The sequence below is a fragment of the Neopsephotus bourkii genome, unplaced genomic scaffold (genome assembly GCF_033783945.1).
Source record: "Neopsephotus bourkii isolate Nb327-2 ecotype Australia unplaced genomic scaffold, CSIRO-AGI_Nbou_v1 NB_956, whole genome shotgun sequence".
Lineage (NCBI taxonomy): Eukaryota > Metazoa > Chordata > Aves > Psittaciformes > Psittacidae > Neopsephotus > Neopsephotus bourkii.
Genome location: NW_026901450.1, coordinates 357,103 through 377,106, shown reverse-complemented (window position 1 = coordinate 377,106; position 20,004 = coordinate 357,103). Strand labels below are relative to the sequence as shown.

Genomic DNA, 20,004 nt, shown 5'->3' with positions numbered 1-20,004 from the left:
CTTTATGAATAAAAAAACAACTTTATTTCTTTCCTATGCTCTACAAGGGAGGATGAAGTCCTCCAATCATGGATGGAGCCTATCATGATATAATAATCAAATATCAACACATTCTTCTAGCTTAAGGCCTACTTTACGGAGTTCTTAATTCAGTATCTAATATCTTGTGCGCATATCATGATGCATCAAAAGTATTTTATTTCAGAATTAGTGTAACGTACAGAATAACAGTCATGGAAATGCTTGGAAGAATAGCAGTAGACCCAGCTTCAGGGAAGCAATTATGTACTGCTGCTTTCAACTTTTGTCACGTGTAATTTTCACAAGTTTTCTTTTATTACCCTCTTCAGTTGCCATAATAACAGCATGTCTGTTGTTGGAAACCAAAGGCTGTGTTTGTCACAGGCATACCATGCAAGTAGGAAAACTGTACTCACTCCCTGACATTGTATGGCATGACTTGGTTCGTTTATCTGGATTCAGCCAGCGGAGGGTGGTTCAGCATGTTGCTCTGTTAGTATAAAAAATTCTTCCTTGTCATTTTTGATGGATCATTAATTACACGTGTCAGGTAGTAGCAAACGGTTTTGTAGTTTATGTCCTGCAACAAGTTTTGTAAAATGTAGGTTATTTCTCAGGTGTGGAGTGTGGAATAAAACTAAGACTGGTTCTGTTTTGGTTTTATTCCTTTGACATAATTTCCAATGCTTTAGTTGCCTTGTTGCTCACATTTCATAAAATACTACATACCATATGTGACATGCTTAAAATTAATTTTGCTACATATAAACCAGTGTCTTGGAAATGACATACTCTGATGCAATTCTTCATTGGCATTATCAAGGTGAAATTTCACATATTTCCTTAAAAACCATATTTTAGTTTTGAAATTGGAAAGTGGACAGCATTGCTGCCTGGTGAATTCTGTATTAATAGGTTATTTCTAAATAAGATTCTTTTTCCTCATCATAAAAAGAATGATAAGAAATTTAAACATGTACAAGCACAAAAATAATCCTTTCTAAATGCTATTTGTTTTTATTTATATGACAAAGTGATGAAATTTATAAATATTACCTAAACTATTAGAATAGACAGAGGAAGGGTTAATTGTGTATTTCATTTCATTTGGGTTATGTCCTAGTTTACTGCCTCTAGAATATATTTCTACACTGATGTGCAGATCCTTGTTTCTCATCTGTGAATGTTTTCAGGTCAGAATTTTTAGACTTCTGGCAATTATCCAGAAATCTCAGATATGTCTGTTGTGGATGTGCAGTGGTCTCCTGCAGCTTGGTACCTGAGACTATTTGTTTGCCATATAAAACTGTTGCTCATATCTCTGCCCATAAAATCTGAGGCAGAAATATGCCAGGCCTAGGCAGCATTAATATAAAATCTGGATATTCAACCCATAAACAGTCAAAGTCTTCTTTAAGCCTAAGCCTCCTATAGTGTCTGGGATCAGATGATGATGGGAGCTGTGTTTGCTTTCAAAATAGAAAATAGAAAAAAATAGAAAAAGGTATGAACTTTTGAATTTATGTGAAATTCGGTGTTGGTAGATTCTATCAAATAAAACCAAGCAGTTTGGCCCAGATCTACCTAAATCCATTGAATGATATCACAGTTGAACACTGGTGTGTCAGTTCTTCTCCTGAAAAGCTGTGTCATTCTGTGCTGGTCAGCTGAGGTGAGAAAAACTATTGGAAAAAGTCCTGCAGGGTGACAGAAAGCCACAAATAGTTTTTGTGACAGTGCTATACCGTACAAAAGAAAGATACCCTAATTATTTGTGTGAAAGGACAGAGATTTTCTCTAGCTTGACTAGAAAAGAACAGAAAGGAAGAGGCAACTGAAAGATTACAGAGAGAAGCAAACCCTACTGAGGGGAGCCAAGTGCTTTTTGAAGACGTGCATAAGGTTATACATGTTATTCAGTCTGCCCACATTTTCTTGCATAATCCTTTCCACCTCTTTGCATGACTTAACTCAGAATGTAGTACAGGCAGGTTCAGTGAGAGTAAATCAAAACCTTTAGTCATGAGGCTAAAAGGTGACCTTGTTCTGCTGTGATGCCAAATATTCCATGTGAAGTCTCGGCTAAGTCCTCCTGTGATATGCTTGAGTGCGAGCACAGATATTAAAATCTTAGAGAAACATAAGACAGTTCAAATAATATAAATGTGATGATACAGAAGACAGAATGGATGACAAACACAGTCAAGGCTTCAAAAAATATTATGCAAGCCATACTAATCCCCCACAATGCTTTCCTATTTTGTTTATGACAACTTTTATTTTTTTTTTGGAGTATATAATACTTTGGCACAGAGAACATGCTAATCTGCTCCTCTCTGTGTCTTTTTAACAAGCACTTGCTCATGCTGCAAAATACAAACAGACAACAGCTTGGCTAGTGCTGAATGTGTGGACTTTGCATATATGATTTCAGCTAAGCGATGTATAATACCAGAGCCAGCATTGATTTAAATTTTTTCAGTAATGCTTACATTTTGGGATGAATACTGGTTCTTTTATGGATTTCTTCTTTCATTTGCAACAAGGAAAAGGTTATTGCTACATCATGATTTAAAATTTTCAAAATCAAGAGATCGTACTTTTCCCAGTAAAACTTGGGCATTGGATTTCCACTTGGCCCACTGAAGATGGACTCTGATGAATTATATATGTAAAAGTTATATTTCTTTGCCTAGAAGAGAGAAATATTGTGGGATAAATTTTAGACAGACTGTTGCTATCTGATGATCGACAAATTTTCACTGCTACTAGGCTTCATTCACTCTCAATTAAAAATGTGATTGGTGTTGAAATTGCCATGTTTGTACTGGGACAAAGGGGAGTATTTTTGCAAAGTCTGAAACATTGGCTTTGGTATTTTATAGTTTCTTATATCACTAAAAATTCCCCTTATCTTAAATGTTGATTTTAATGTTTTGGGGTTGGGTTTTTTTGGTGTCTCTTTTTTTCATGTAAAAAAGACTTCTTATTGTTCAACTGCAAAATATATGCATCTATAAATATTGAATGAGTGTGCTAGATAAAATGAGAAAGTTACATGTAAAAATCTGAGGGGTTGTGTAGGTTTTTTTCTTTCTTTTTGAAAGAGAGTGAGAAAAGATATTTCTGAAATAACCTTTTCCCCACTGAATTCAGGTTATTTGTGTAAATAAACCTTTGATGCTTTTCCATGAATATGGGAAAATAAATAAATAAATGCATACATACATACACATTAAAAACTGTTTTGAAATTAGGGATTCCCCATGACCACTCTTATTTGCAGAGCCTATTTGTCTGCTTCCTTTGATTGTTCCAGAGAAACTTCATGGTATCACAGCACTCAGAACACATAGATTCCACTGCCTACCTGCAAGTAGCCTGCCTGTTGTTCTTTTTTAATCTTGGTACACCACTGTGGGAGCAGTGCCACAGTGATAAATGCTTTAAGAATATAGATAGATTAAATAGGTTTTGACCTTGGCTTGTGCAAAAGGCAGTTTTAAAGGGCAAAAGTAACAGAGTGTTAAAGACCTTGACATTGAGAAGTATATATTCTCTCACACTGAAGACTGAAAGACAAAAGAAGCAGCCTATAGTCAGTATTCTACAATAGTCCCGCTCATCACTGAATTCCCTTAACAGACAAAATAAAGATAACAAAACTGATCATATGTAGGTGCTTAAGAGGAAAGATTTTCATGGCTGGAGAAAATGATCTTGATTGCTATTTGCAATCGGAGACATGTATTTGGCCAGTTTTCATCACCCCTCAATTCACTACAATAAAGCTTGATGCAGAAAGGAGTATACGTTGCATACATAATGGTAATAAATATAAGCTTATATATAAACTTCAGTACTCAAAACTTCAGAGACCTGCTGCATAGTGGTGCATGATAGTGAAGGCCCTTAAATTTCTTTTCCTAGTTGATTCAGAGTGCTAACATTCTGTTTCTTATTATGGTCAGAAGTGCCCCAGCCTTGACTGTGCTTGGATATCTTAGTCCCATTGAGGTCTGTTAAATAAACAGTATGAGGTCATTTGATAGGTCTGGATTGTACTACATTTTTAGAGGTTACCTGGTCATTAGAATGCCATACTGTTGGTTGTGTTAGGTGACACTGGCACTTCCTTTTAAAGCATTTGCTCAATGATCAGAACATTACCTAACATTCAACTTTGCTTTCTATCCAAGAGAATTATAGACAAGATCTTTTCCATTTCAGGACAGTACTTCAGTTGTGAGACTAATCAGGAGGATGTTGCCAGTACATCTTGATAAAATCGTGCTATTTCAGAGGCAATAATCTCATATTCCTTGGCCTGTGAAAATGAGAGTACTAACAAAATTTAGCCTGAGGAGGAGAAATTGCTGCTTTGGAGGTGGATATGCAGACTTCAAGTTTTCCTGAAGTGAGTCTCTTTCTGCTGCAGACATATTGACTCCTTTAACCATCAACTAGTTTGCAAAGCTCTTCAGCCTGTTTTGTTTGAAATAAAAGTGTGTATGTGGGTTCTCAAGCCCTTTGTTGAACTGAGACATGGAAGCCTTGCCTGAAATTATAAGAAAAGTCTGATGTAGAATGAGAGGAAGATTCAGGTCACCTGAAACATAAGTCATTGCCTTGACTGGAAGTCTATGCTTCTATGTCAGGCATGGCGTTAAAAATAGTCACATGTATACATAGTTATCATTGGTACACTCGTGATAAATGTATATCATGAAAAATACATAATTCAGATAAAGGAATAAATACAGTGGAATCCACTGAAACCAAGAAATTGCAAAACTTGGAGAAATGATATATGTCAGTCAACTTGACACATACTAATCGACTCATATCGGAGTGGATGTATACTCCAGGATGAAAGAGCTGATGTATGCTTAACACATCTCTCAGTTGAAAGACTTGCTACATCTCTTGGCTTCATGTTCCCTGTCCTAGGTACATCAACCTATCTGTAAAATAAATATCTGCTTTAGAAAATTGCATATTTTTCACAGTCAGGTAACTCATCATTGTTATCCAGAAGAAACAAAAATCTGTAGTCAGTTATTATATTTGAATTTATCTTGATGCCACATTTTTCTGTGAAGTGTAGTATCCTGGAATGCACATAATGCTATTTTGAATAGTGATCTTTTGATAAAATATGTCTTTGTAATTGATAAAGACTCCAGCTTAGACTCTGTAGTAGCCATTTTATATTAGTCCCATGGTGCAAATATGCCTTAGAGCCATCTTTGCTTTGCTTAAATAAGCACTTTATTTCAACTTTCTTAGCAATTCACCATGATTTTGGAGTTAGTTGGCAGTAAACGGTACAGTAATATTACATTATTTCATATCAGAACGGGTATGTATATTAGAGCAAATAAACCAGTGTTTCGCTCTGTTAACAGACAAACTAATTTGAATTTGTGATTTGTAATGTGTATGTACTGCAACTATATGAATGACTTTACAGAATGCAGCTAGCCCTACAAGGCAGGCTTATGTCTATTGCAGAACAGAAGCTAGAGATAACTGAAAACCTCATAAATAGCCAGAGCTAGACTCCTCAAAGTCCTACTTTATTTTGCAAAGGTGAGTCATAGCTTTACTCACATTCTGGAGATGGAAACAGCAGTATTTGCTTCATCTTTTTGCACTCTGATATTTGCTCAGGAAACCTGAACTGGTACATTCTGTTACTGTCCTTTTTCACTTCCTAAAAATTCCAGGTTTATTAGTGCTGCATCTTTTAACAGTCACTTTTATTCTGCAGGAGCCAATCACACATTTCCTCATCAAGTGCAAATAAAAAATCTTGTGCATTCAAATTTCATTCAATAGGTACTACCACCTTCATAGTTGTATTTTCTGAGGTGCACAGGCACAAATCCCATGTTCTTTCTACACATGAAAGCCATATACATTTACTTGGAGTTAGTTACGTTAGAGTTCATGTTACCATCAGTATAAACACCTCTTTTGCTGAAAAGATTAGTTTTGCCCTACATAACTTACAGGGGAAAAAAAAAAAATAGAAAAGACCAAAACCCAAATTCCATGTTTAAGGTCAAAAATGCAAAATATAGTGAAAAGGTTGAACAGAACACAAATTTTGTACTTGAATCAGATTGAAACAAGAATAACCTCCCCTCAGGAATACCTTGCAATACCTCCAGTAATGTTTTGAGAGATAACAGAAACTCTGAAAAGTGTGTTTGGAGAAGGAACTGTAAAGAAAATGAAATTCTTACTTAAATGCAGTTATCCCAGAAGGTGATTGTTGTTTCATCTGTAGATGTTGACTGAGAAAGGATCTAGCAAAATGACAATTAGAAATACGGATCTGTAGTTCACATCCATCTAAGCCTCTTTGAAGTCAGTTGAGCTGTGTGAAAAATAAAAGCCCGTATGTAGGAAGTCTGTACATACCTATGCATAGGTGGGATAATAGTTAAGACTTCAGTAGAAATAAGTAAAAGAGTTGCCTTTAAATGTTTTAGCAAAACATATAAACTCCAGAGTTCGGAGTTTGTACACAAAGAAAGTATTATTGTCTTGAAGACTAACGTGTATTTTTCAGTGGACTATAATGCCCTTAGGCTGTGAATCCTAGCATTGAATTGCTTTCTCAAGGAAAAAAACTTGAGATTTACAGAACTCCACTGCTGCTTTCTTGTCTTGTTATCAAGACAAAATCAATAGATATGTGGAGTGTGCTGTACATGTTTTTAGATATAATGAACCAATATAATCTGCATGTTTACATATAGAAAGTTTGGCTAAACACTTGGTTTTATGTGTAAGTTGGCCTTCCACAGAAATCATATGGTAACAAACAAATGTGTGTACGTATCTGCTTTTCATGAGGAAAAACCACAACTTGATTTTTTGCCTCTGAACTGATTAAATGTCTGTCCTGGAAGGGACAACACAGTCATTGCTTAGATTGATGATCTTACTGCCCTACAGTCAATATGGTTTACTTTTGATTTATTAAGCTTCCAGGTAAATATGAACTAACTATGAATATTTTTACTGTGCCCTTTTGCTAATTGGAAGTGTGCAAATGCCACAAAGATCTTTATATTGCTTGTCTCATTTGCTGTATATTTATGTAAACTGTACTGCTCTTTCTATTGCAGCTTTTCTGGTGAAATTTTGAGGATTTGAATTATTTTAATCTAGATTCTCAATAACAAGAATAACAAATGTTATATTATCTCAGTTCACCATAGAACTATCTGAAGTGTAAAGCTTTTCTTGTGATGATACAGAAATGAAAAAGCTAATGCTTGTGAGTGTGTTTACTTTGGTGTGCTTTGAGCAAATCAAGGTTATGCAGAACTTTGGTATGTGGGAAAATTTTACAATCAGAGTCCAGCATATATTGACAAAAGTGCATCTTGTGGATTCATCAGGTTGCTTTTGAGTAATGAAGCAATGCTACCCCATATTCTCTGTCAAAAATGATTCATTTACCTGCTAAACCAGAACTACTGCAAAAGCAAGTTCATATTGCATAATTAGACTTTTGCACTTCAGGACTTCAGTTTTCAACTCTGCTGGTTTTGGGTCTGCAGCCTAGACTGTGGCCTATTTGTATCATCTATTTGTAGTAAGATGAGTTTATCCTGGCTTAATGTTTGAAAAGAGCACTTTTACAAGATGCCAAGATAGATGGTAAATTGTGGTCAGAAGGCTGGTTTCAGAAGGCTTACGATCCCCACTGTAAGCTGGGGAAGTGGATGTTATATAAGATAAATGAATAATGCTGTGATTAAATAGAAAAATCCATAATTGGAAATTCAGATATGGAAAGTATTAAAAATATGGGTGAAAAAATATTCTAGATTCTTCAGAAGTTCCTGATGTCAGCATGAGAGCAAAGGGGTGTCAAAATTAGGTAGCGTTTCTCTTGCATCCTTCAGTGGTTGGTCACCTCTTTATCTCTTTGAATATATTGAGAAGCACAAAACAACTTTTCAGTGCCACTGTGCTAGAGGAGAACCACAGGCTTCATGTGGTTATATTCTGGACATTCCAAGGGGGGTTAGTAAATGGAAGAATAAAAACTTGCAAGCCATACAGTTATAAACAACATTATGTATATTAATCTCTTGATTAATTTTAAAGCTTGCTGAAAATTAGACAAAGATTGTTTTAGCTGCATCACTGTAGAACTACTCTCTGAGAGCTACAGCAGTGTGTTGTACTCTTTGGGTGTTGTGTACTCCATAATAGATGAGAGGTTTTTTGATCTCCCCATGTCCAATTTCTCACAATGGGTGAAGGAACACACATCAGAATTTGATTAAACCATCTTGGTCTTTAAAGTTGTTTTGTATATATATCAACAGGCCACCTCATTAACACTTGGACAAAGTACACAGTAAGTTTGTAATTAAACATCCTTTTCCTTCCCATGGAAATCAAATACAATCATAACTTCTTCCTTTCCTGTATTTGTTTATGCTAAAATATTGTCATTGCCTAAATTATATTAGTTTTGGTACGTACTTCAAATGAATTTTTTATCATTATGTTCCAGACTGGACAAATAATCATCATACATGTACTTATTTTATGTAGGACAATGCCATGATACCTGAGTAGAGCTGCGTTGCTTCAATGGCAATGAGGCAACAGCGAGCTAACATAGCTATTCTGCTCCTACTAGCCATGGTTCGCCATCAAGAGACAGCATGAGTATCTGTGTAGTACTGCACTGTCTCATGTAAATATATACCTCCCCCTTTTTTTATCTGTCTGCTCAAAGTTATGAGCTATCAGATAAGAATAGGCCTTCTTTTACAATCTTTTACCATCTTAAATACCAGCATAAGAAAGGTTGAAAGTTGAGTGTGCTGGACATAGCTGTCTACTTTAAAGCTAGGTGATTAGAGATCACAGCTATTACCTTCCCCTGCATATTCCTCAAGGTGCTATTAAACTCTGATTTTTGTATATAAGAAATATCAAATGCATCTTCAAGGATGGCCCATGCATGGCCCCAAATATGAGCACCTTGATAGCGTATCTACATGATTGTCTTTCTGCCTGGAACAGGAGACAGTTGGAGTAAGGAGCATACCTTGCTGTCTTGCTTTGTGTTGTATGTGCCATGGGTATCACTGGTCATGAGAATAATAAAATTAAAATTAATGTCCCTGGTTTGAAAAAACTCTCAGGTGGAATATGTCTGTAAGAAAAATGTTGACATTTTTAGAATTCTTCCACTTTTTTTAATGTCAAACCTCTTTTTATAAATCTATAAAAAGTTTTAATCTCTGCCAAGTTCTGTTAAAACAGAAGTTCTCCCTTCCCTTCCCCTCCCCTCCCTTGCCTTTTTTTTCTTCTTCTTCTGACCTTGTATGTTTTAGTAATTCTGGAAGAACCTCTGGATTAATTTATCCTTTTACTATATTGTGCTTGGAATCAGTGGTTCCCATTTTAGCTTTCACTGGCAGAAAGAGCTCACGTATTATGCCTTTATGAGCACAGCTGTATTGATTGGATTTTTTCAGTTTGAATTATCTGTATGTTTTTAATTTTATTTCATACAAGTAGATGGCTTACTTTCTCTACTTTCATACAGCTTTTAAAACCTACATTAACTGAATAGCTTCTTACTTACGACCTAAATCACAGGGAGTTTTTTAGACTGGATACCTACATTTGAAGAAACTATTCTGGCTTTTCCAAGATACAGTGGTTCCCAAGTAATTTCTTTCAAAAGCTATTTTCTTTATTGTTAGTTTTGCTGCTTCTGCCCATTTTCTTTTTTGCCTTATTTGTGTAATTTTCTATATAGTACATAATTAATTGTAGCTTTAGTAACAGATAATTCATAATTTGTTAGATTTCCCAGTCTGCAAATCTGAAAGTCTCTGTATTATCAGAAGTTCCTAACTTTTTCCGTTTTAGTACTATGAAAAGTATTTCTTAAACTAGTAACAATTTCCAAACTGGCAGGAATAAATGAAATGTGAACCCTGTCTAAGCTTTTGCAGTCTGGAGTTATATTCCAGCCTTGGTCTGTTATATATATCCTGTCATACACTCTTAGAAACAGAATCCAGATCAGTTTACTTCCTATTACATAATCTAAGTAGTTGTCACTCAAACTTAAGTATTAGTAACTATTTCCACCCATGGGAGTCATGTGCTGCTCGAGTATAAACAAAAAACGTTTTCCCAGTATGTGTGAGATGATGCATCCAGGCCAGGATGTGACTGGTGGGACATATGCTGAAATATATAGTATTGAATATTTTATATATATATATCATGTTGAAGTAGAGAAGACAGGGGTTGGATTCTAACCTTGAGAGCACAGAGCAACTTTAGTAAAGTTTACAGAAATGAATGTCATCAGAATTTGAATTGGAATCTGTTGCGTCTTCATAATGTCAAATATTAAGCTGATAGATGGATGTCAATATTATCTTCAGCAATAAATGAATTAAATATTGCCACTTCTAAATTATATGATTATGTAAAAAGATATAAATTTTGATTTTTAAAGCCTTAACTAATAGCACAGCCTAAGAATAGACTAGCTTTTCCCATCATTGGTATTTTTTTTCAGTAGCTTAGTATTGAGAGAATGATATTAAAATGAATATATGTTATTATTGATAGTGGAAAATCTGCTGCTTTGGAAAAATTATGCTATTTATTTTTCGAGCAATGTGCAGCAGCTGTGCAGACAAATCCATTAACACTGACTTGAATCTTGAGTTCTTCCATTTATAAAATATTACAAATAAGTTAAAATATAACTTCCCATCTTCCAAACATCAGAACTCTTAAAAGTATCAAATATGCAGCTCCAGATTTACATTTTTTTTAATTTTATTCGGGGTATTGTTCTTTTTTATAACAATTACTGATTGTGAACGTTATACAATTTTAAAGAAGATGAGTGTGCTGGAGTACTGAAAAGTCTTATGTTACCAAAATGGTTCAGAATTGGTCTATACAGCGGTATAATAATAAGCTTATAGAGCAGGTTGTAAAGCTGGTAACTACCATAGTTAAATATGAGGGAATAGTGGTAGAATTTAAAGTATGGTACAAAGTGGTTAATAACAAATCAGTAAGTGGATCAATATTCTTGCAGTGCGGGAAGCCAGCACTTGGAGTTATAAAGGATGGGTTTAGCCGAACTTAATAAAACTTGTTCTTTAATGGTACAATAAGGTTTTGGATTGGTTTTATTTGAAATGTTGATTAGTTTGATGGTTTATTTTTTTCGAGGCATGCGGAATTTTTCATCAGCCTCAATCAGTTTATTGTTAAAACTGATTAATTCTTCCAACTGGGTCACTGGCATTTTCAACTTAGCCATCAACACTTCATTTCAGTAGACTTAAATTTGAGTGGAGTGCCAGCCTCTATAAGGTAGATATTCTACTGACTGTTTTTTTTTTTGAAGTAATTAAAGCAGAATTGCAAACACTTTGGTTGGAGTTCATTTCACTTAACTTTAGTCATCTAGGCATTTATTCAACCCGAGTGAGTCAGTCATTAGGTTTCCCTTAAATTCAATGAAAAGGGTAGTAACAGAAGACATGATGAATGGAAGTCCAACCCATGACTGTAATTGTGAATACAGATGATGAGAATACCAAGAGAATGTGATAGCACAACATATGAGATTAAAAAAGACCAAACCCAAACAAAAAACAAGCCCCCCTTGAATATTAAATTTTGCATTAATATTAGCTTTTACAAATTTTGTTAGTCAAGTCACTACTGACTCAACAGTGCTCAAAATCTGATTTCAGTGATGTGACAATTCCAGTGTAGTTTCAATATATTTTTTTTTCATATTGGGGTTCCAGTTCTGTAAAAATCTGGCTTTAGCGACTGATTTAGCAATCTCTTTTGTTCTCAGCCTCTGTTTAAACCATGATGAAATAGGGCCTTAGTGCAAATGGGATTTTAATTACACTCCTCAGCATAATTTATGCATCTTTGCTTTTATGGGGCAATGTCTTCCAGGGATCACTTCTATCTCAGTAATCCTATTTTGAGCCCTCAAACAGGAAGAAGGAATTATATGACATGTGCCTTTATTCCACTTATTACACTAAGTAAAAGTGAATTAGAGTTTTCATCATTCCCACAGACATCAGGAATTCTCATCTGCAATCACCCTTGTTTAATTTAGCAAACAGTTTTTGCTTTTATATCCAACTATCTGCTCAGCTGATGCTGTTACTAAGAATCAGACCATTATAGTGCCAGACTCTAAGAAGAAAGCTATTGGGATTGTTCATTTATTTTTACTGTATAACATGCAACTTTCCCTCCCTTCTGCTTCCCTCCATGGAGCCTGCCTTTGCCAGCCTCCTAGGTATTTGGAAGAATGATATTAATATGCCTGCTTTGGATGTTGAGGGGCTATTACTTTCCCACACTATCTTCAAGCACATGTTACTGTTCCAGTGGGATGACAAGTATACTACAATATTGATTCTTAACTAAAATTATGGATGGGTTGAATAACTCCATTCTTGAATATGAATATTTACAACTAGTTCCTTCTTCTCATCAAGGGAAATGGAAGTTTGTTTTTTTCTCAGTAAGATATAGCCTTATACTTAAAATATCTCTAGTAATATATTTTAATATTGTTGGATATTTTGCTATTGAAGGCTGATGTGAAATAGGCTTTAAAATTAAGGGAGGCTGGTGATTTTTGTTGGTCTGATGTTTTTGGTTTTTTTTCTAAAGGTCAACCTAGGTTTTTAGCAAAACCAATAAATCCTAACACAGTCCTAAATACAGTTTAATACAATATACTACATAGAGTTATTTTATTGTCACGTAAAGGTCTAGAAAGCATTAACAGATATTGCTTTTTGATTCAAGCCAGTTGGATAAATTTTACAAAACCCCACAGCTTTTAAAATGCCAGGTAGCCTGGGCAAATTTTAGCTGTCTTGGCCTCACACAGGGTGTATTTGTTGTGCAGGCGAGGCTCTAGTGGAAAAAAGGTAGTAAAGTGAGATTCTGAGTGTATCTGTCATCTACCTAGGTTTCATTTATTGCATATCCCTCAGTCTATGAATACAAACATTCAGAAAAAAAATAGAGAATATTTTCTTCTTTCATGGCTATTAGCCAGTTCTTTTAAGGCTGGATAACTGAGCTCATTAGGAGCTACTTTGTCTCCAGAGCTGAGTAGTTAGACCTAAAATGAGCGAATAAGCTTGATCCTTTCAGTAAGAGCCCTCCTTCATCTTTCCTTTCTCCTCAAAAAAAAAAAGGAAAAATCCCAAGTCAGAGCAGAACGTTCTCACAAAGCTGACAATATTTGTTTTTTCTTCAAATACTGAATCTTGCTCACAAGATAATGACAATAGCCTGTAGAAGTTGGTGAGGCAATACCATTTGATAGGATGATAACCACTATCCTGCCATCCTGCTTGGAAATCGTTAAATGGTTGTTAATAAAATAAGAAAATTAGTATTTTGGCAGCTTTAAGTGCATATATTTCATAAGAGTATAATTCCTATATAGCTCATTATTTTACTAATGCTACCACAAAGTCATTTAATTCAAATACAGCAAAGTAAGTAACATCCATTAAGGGTAAGTTAGAGCAGCAGAGTATTCAAACCTGTAAAGCAAACGTTGTACTCCACCTGTGCTCCTAACTCAAGTATTAAGCAGTACTATTTATCTGCATTTGCCACTTCACAAGCTTCTAAAATACACATGTACTGAAAAATCTCAGTCATAACTCACAGCTAACTTGGACATTAGTCGACATCCCAGCTCTGCCACTGATCTGGGACAAGTCATAGGTTATGTAGCCTGTTATATTTGTTTCCTTTGTCTGAAAGTGGATCATACTTCTCAATCATCCTGCAGGGATGTTATAAGACTAAATTTGCTCGTTTGCAAAGCTTTTTGCAGTCCTTGGCTTACTGAGTAGAATTGGAATGCAGACACACGTGCCAAATATTCCTACTATCCTACAGCAAGTGGGGACAGATTTTGCCCATGCCAGCTTCTCCACTATGGGACAACTGGCTACTGAGTCAGGTGTTGATGTCTCATACTGAGAACAAGGCAGACAAAATGCAATCAGGAAAGCAGTTACTCTAGTGCTGCAGAAAAACAAAACTAAACCTCCTAGTAAAAGCAGAGTCTCTGTAAGGAAAAGAACATGACCCTTTCTCAAAAGATTCTTTGACAAGCTGTTGTATTGATAGCTGGTTCTGGCAGCTGGGAACTGCAGAATTTTAATGAAGCATTGGTACAAGAACAGTCTGAACAGGTTGATTATGACTGACTGAAGTCTACAGTGCATGATATCAAGATACATTATCTGTCTGTAGCATTTGTTCTTAGATTGACCTTGTTGCTCGCTTGCCGCTTTTTTTCCCCTTTTCCTTTTTCTTTCCTCCCTTCTTTTCTGCCTTTCTCTCTTTTATTCACTAGTTCTTATTTGCCTAATTAAGTTCAACTGTGCTGAGGTCCATATAATAAAAGGTGTTGAATATAAGATGTTTTTAAAGTGTGCCTGTTGCTCTCCTATTATTTGTTCCTAGACACATACAGCTGTTACTACAGTAAGCTATGTTCTTATCCGGTGGTTACATAAATGGGATTTATACAGGGAACTAGAAGAAGCTTAGAAGAAAATCCTTGTGCACAGTCTGACTCAGTGTAAGGAAAGGCTGAGCAACCTCTCTGTATCTGACAGAGAGAAGGGAGATTGATGGCTTCACTCAGGGCACACTTAAGTCGCTATTCCCCGGCTGCTTCCCTGGGCTGAGGGCAGGCAGCGTTCCTCACCCACTGCTTGCCTATAAAAGCATAGGTATGAGCAGTGCTTGCTTTCTAGCTTGAAGCACATGATGGAATTCATATGACTGACTAAAAACGCTGCTGGTGACCTTTATAAATAGTGCTGCCTTGTTTTTTTGTTTGTTTCTTTGTCTGGTACTGCATCCTTCACATGAACATATTCACACATGCCTGGTTTTGCGCTTTCTACCATATTTACTTTTATTCTTTGCAGCCCATAATAATATCTGAGAACTCTGGAAAGGCATTTTGCTTGTCATTGCTTCATTCCTCCCTCTTCTGCTTCTTCCCTTGTCAACATTTATATCCACCAATCTAACATGCTGGTTTGTTTTGATTTTTAATGGATTTTGCACTTGTCTGTGCAAATCTAGGTTTAGATTAGAGCTAGGTATATGAAGTGCTAGATTTCTTTAGTTCAGTTTCAGAGATACAAGTGCAGGTTTTACCAAAGAAAAATTGCTTCAGCTCCTGAGATATTATGGGACATTGATGATATTATATTTAATGTTTCTGATAAAATTAATATTTTTAATATTCCTTTGGTGCAAACATATATTTGCCTTATTATTTTTTTTTCTTTAACTGGAGCTAAAATTGGCTATCATGATCATAAATGAACATTAGGGAAGCTATTATTAACTCTGCTCTGTGGGATAAACAGGAGGTGTGAGATACGATGATCCAGGCTCTTTGTGAAAGCAAAAAGTCTAATGTAAGTTATCAGCAGACAGGGCCATGTAGTGGTCTCTGCAGCAGTTTGCCTCTAGGCTGAGGCATAGGAGCAGCCAGAGCCCTTTTGCTCTTCTCCTTAATGTCCTCCTAGTTTACTTTGAAACCTTTGAAGAGAGCGAAACAGTCAGAGCCTGTTCTGCTGCCCTAAAGGGGTGGATGTAATGGGATCTTTCCAAAGCACTGATGCCTTAGTGACATGAACTTTCAGCAGTCTTCTGACTAATGTGGTGGCAGTGATTTTTCAAAGTGTTTTTGTATTATTTTTAGGAAAAGGAGTGCTTCCTCAATAAATTGATAATCCCTTTCCATTTTTATGGAAAGCAATGCCTTGATGTTTTGTGACATTTTAAAAGTTTATAATACAAATAGAAGTGTTGTGATATCAATATGAAATATGAAAACAAATATGCTCAAACCTTTGAAGTGTAATAAAACAATAGTTAACCTTTTTTTTTTTTTATTATTTTTTTTATGAAATAACCTAAAGTTTTCTCTGATGAGCAGAACAACGGCTTTCTGGGACAGATAGCAAACTGTTGTGTACTGTCACTCAGTTCACAGAAAAAAAAATCTGCTTTTCATGCTAATTTGAGGTTTTGTGCTTTTGAAGGCCATCAATCGCCACTATGTGTGTTGTATGGTATTATGGGCTCTCTGAGATACTCTTCCTTTTAATGAGTCCTGATCCAGCAAAACAAACTGGTATTTAACTTCTTTGCCAAAAGTCTCAGCAACCAGAATTGTCTATACTTGTCCATCTTCTACTTGCAAGCCCATGCAGACACAAAGTACATGCCAGAGGTTCTTTCTGGACATGCATATAAAAAAATATATACGCTCTATGTACAGAACAATAGATACCTACAATTGCCAGCAGAAAATCTATATTATATGATGCAGAAGTCAAACTGCCTGGGCTTTTGTAACATTGCATAGGAGTGAGATGTGTTAGTGGTTGATTTAGCTTCCCCATGGAGGTCTGCCAATATCAGGGTAATGTCTAGAGTCAGCTTCAGTAAAATGGAGAGTCAGAGGTACAGTGGATTTCTACCACAGGGCTAGCCTAGTGATAGATAATTTTAAAAGCAACACTTTGCCGGTTTTGTGGAATATAGTGCACACAGTACTACACGGTGTTTACCCTGAAAGTACTCAAGGCGGTATCCAAAGAGATTAGTATAAGCTGACAGAGTTCATTTTTTTCAGTTTGTGTTAAGGTAATCATATCACTCCCACTGGTAATGCAGTTTGCTGCGAGAAATTGGAATATGCCATAAGTGGCACGGAAGAAATCACATAGAGACTAGCTGGTAGTCATTAGCATAACAGCAGCCCACACACTGTTATCATCCACAGCTTTTGATACTGGTGTGGCAGGAGACCAATCAGGAGTAATAAGTTGCTGAAGTGCCTAAGAAAGGAACAGGGAGGAATGAGAAATTTTAGTTCATGCTGTCTGTGTAGGCTGGATTACATAGAAGAAAACACAATGGACTCCACCTCTGTGTTTAATAGTAAAGGGATTTAATACTAGAAAAACCTCAGAATTACAAAATGGATTCTTGCTGCTACATGTTTTCTAAAAACATTTTACAGAATGTAGAAAGCTGGAATTTTTAGATGCCAGGATGATAATAACAGTATGAAATTTATTTCTGGCTTTAGGAGTTTTATGTGGATTACCTGTGATTTCTTGAGCTGCCTGAATGTGTTGGTTGCACCTCTCATAACTTCTATAAGATATCACTCTGGTGGCATGTATTATGGCAAATTCTAAATTAGAGAATAGCTGGGCAAAGTTTGTGAGGTTATTGGTGAAAGACTTCCTGATGTCTTCTGACATGTTGAAACAGAGCAAAAGTAGTACCATTAAGCTTCACCTTGTTCCTGCAAGTAATATCAACATAACTAAATGAAGATGAAAATATTTAAAATAGGAGTACAATATGGGATTGTAAGATTTTGTATTTATTTTATGGATACACTGGGAATTTTAAATCTCTGCTTAGAACGCATCTTTTTGATGCTCTTATTTGATAAGCAGGAAATGCCAACAAGGTCAAAAAGTGGATAATGACAGCACATGACAAAAATAAAAAAGTGTAATGAATTTACTCCTCACTGTTATTGCTGATGATTTTTCTGAGGTGCCAGTAAATCTTGGTAACACAATGGCATTTACTGATAATTTACTGTGATTTTTTTTCTGTTGTTTCCTCTAAGTCATATTTCCACAATTGTTTTTTTTTCTGTTTCATTCCTGTACTAAATCCATGCTGTAGAAAGGAGGACTATGTAAATTAACCCACACAAACACATCACTTTCCTATAAGTGACTAATTGCAAATACAACTTCAGTGACTGAGATCAGTAATTTGTAACAGTTGTCAGATACTGAATGGGATATTACAAATATTCTTCCACAACTCTTTTTGCTTTCAAAAACAGGTACTTGCATTCTGTGGCCCCATGAAAGCTGGACATTTGTCTCTGTTCTGAGGATTCTTTCTAATCCCTGCGGATAATGATTGAATACTGTAGTTTTCTAAACCAAAACCAAACCAAACCAAACCAAAAGCAAGCTGTTTAAAACCTTGTGTCTTCTTTTCTCTTTCAGCCTAATTGGAGAAGAGACATAGATCAAATATGCCACCAGCAACAGCAGCACCAGAGTACCCACCTCCAGATGGAGGTTGGGGATGGGTTGTGGTCTTTGGTGCTTTTATCTCCATTGGATTTTCCTATGCATTCCCTAAAGCCATCACAGTATTCTTCAAAGAAATACAAGAAATCTTCCACACATCATATAGTGAGATAGCCTGGATATCATCGATAATGTTGGCTGTCATGTATGCAGGAGGTAAGATATTTGTTAAATGTTCAAATATCATAAGTGGTTTTATTTTTCTAAGGTCTTAAAGTATTTAAGATTAATTGCTACCTGATTTTATTGTTATTACCCAAAGGATTTACCAAAACACATGCTTCTTTTTGTATCATACTTTATCAGAGACTACTGGTAGCCACATCATCATTAAAGCACTGTTTGCTTTTTTTTTTAAAGCATTCTATATTCTCTTCTTTTTTATTTTCCCCTTAGGGCCTTTTGTTTGTTCCTGTGCCTAATTCTGTTTAGCAGTCTTACCCTAAATTTAGTTTCTGAGAGTCAACAGTTTCCAACAAATCAATGTCCATGTAACTTCTCCTGGGGTTGCAGGTACATTTGGTCAGTTTCCACTGCCTCTGTGAGATCTCTCAGGAGGCCAGATGATGAAGCTTAAGCACAGAAAATTATAATAGCAATGAGGGTTCATTAGTCAGACACAGGTATTCCTTTGTAGAGGGGGGATTTGTATCTTGTCCTTAGTTCCCCTAAAATAAAATCCCACTTTCCATTTAGGCCAAGAGTGATGTTTCCTACGTGTCATCTGTACGACAGCTATTATGTAGAAGCTATTAGCTTTGGGACTGAAATGAACATTGAATATAAATTCCCTGATATATTTTTTTTGTTGTGAGAAAGCAAGTAAAGAGCATGACAGATGAAAAAGGCTTTTAAAGTATAAAGCCATGTTTAAGTACTAAGGGCCAAACCTGCTTTGGTAGGTTTTGTGTCCATCAGTTTGTAAGACTTAGGTTTTGCTTGATTTTGTCATTCTTTCAGATTATTTATTTTTTTAAGTATTGGTGGGAGCTAGCTGTTACTTAGGCAAAACACTTTTTCAGGCAAGTTCTGATGTTTGAGTAAGAGGCTATGTTATAACATTTTATAACTATTTTATAATAGGCCTGACATTGCCCTTTCTTTGAATGTTACAAGGTAATCACTTGGAACATATCAGACTGTTTGCAATGATGAGGCAATCAAATGCATGCATTTATGTATATGTGGGTGTATGTATATATACAAATGTATAAATGTATATACATAGAAACAGAAAATATTGTGCCAAAAGCACAATGAGATTCAATATCTTTAGTAACTAAAGAGCACCACCCCAATATTTTTCAGAAGTGTTGTCTGTGTAATAGTAAAGTGGGGTATTGCCAGGTCCAGTAAGCAACCTATTGAAGGAAGCGTGAAGTCTTGCTTTTATCTCTGATTTCAACCCACCTACGTTTTGACACCTAAATGACCCTACATCCTTTAGCAGTCAGGGAAGAGTGGTAAGTACCTACAGAGAGGAAATCAGGCTGCCTGGGTGTTTCTCTCTAGCTGTTTTTCCCTTCTGACTGTAAAAATGGACCTGCAGTCAGCATAGCATTAGCTCAAGCACCTCAAGCAAATATTTTTCAGTTAATGAGATGGTAAAATGGATTCTTCTTTCAAATGCTGGGGGAGATGGGGACCTTATAAAGGCATCTTGGTAAGTGGTGTCAGTATCAACAAAAGCTTGCTGTTCAGATATTTTGTTCCCTTT

At 35.8% G+C, this 20,004-nt stretch overlaps 1 protein-coding gene across 4 annotated transcripts in view; it reads left to right on the top strand.

Annotated features, from left to right (window-relative positions):
• The window catches only part of LOC133215137 (monocarboxylate transporter 2-like), a 75,920-nt gene that overhangs the window by 25,021 nt on the left and 30,895 nt on the right, over nt 1–20,004 (top strand). For all 4 annotated transcript variants that reach the window (XM_061358904.1, XM_061358905.1, XM_061358907.1 and 1 more), the window contains one exon: nt 18,201–18,443. In XM_061358904.1, the coding sequence (XP_061214888.1) occupies nt 18,230–18,443 (214 nt within the window). In that variant the 5' untranslated portion in view covers nt 18,201–18,229. The remainder of the gene's footprint in view (nt 1–18,200; nt 18,444–20,004) is intronic.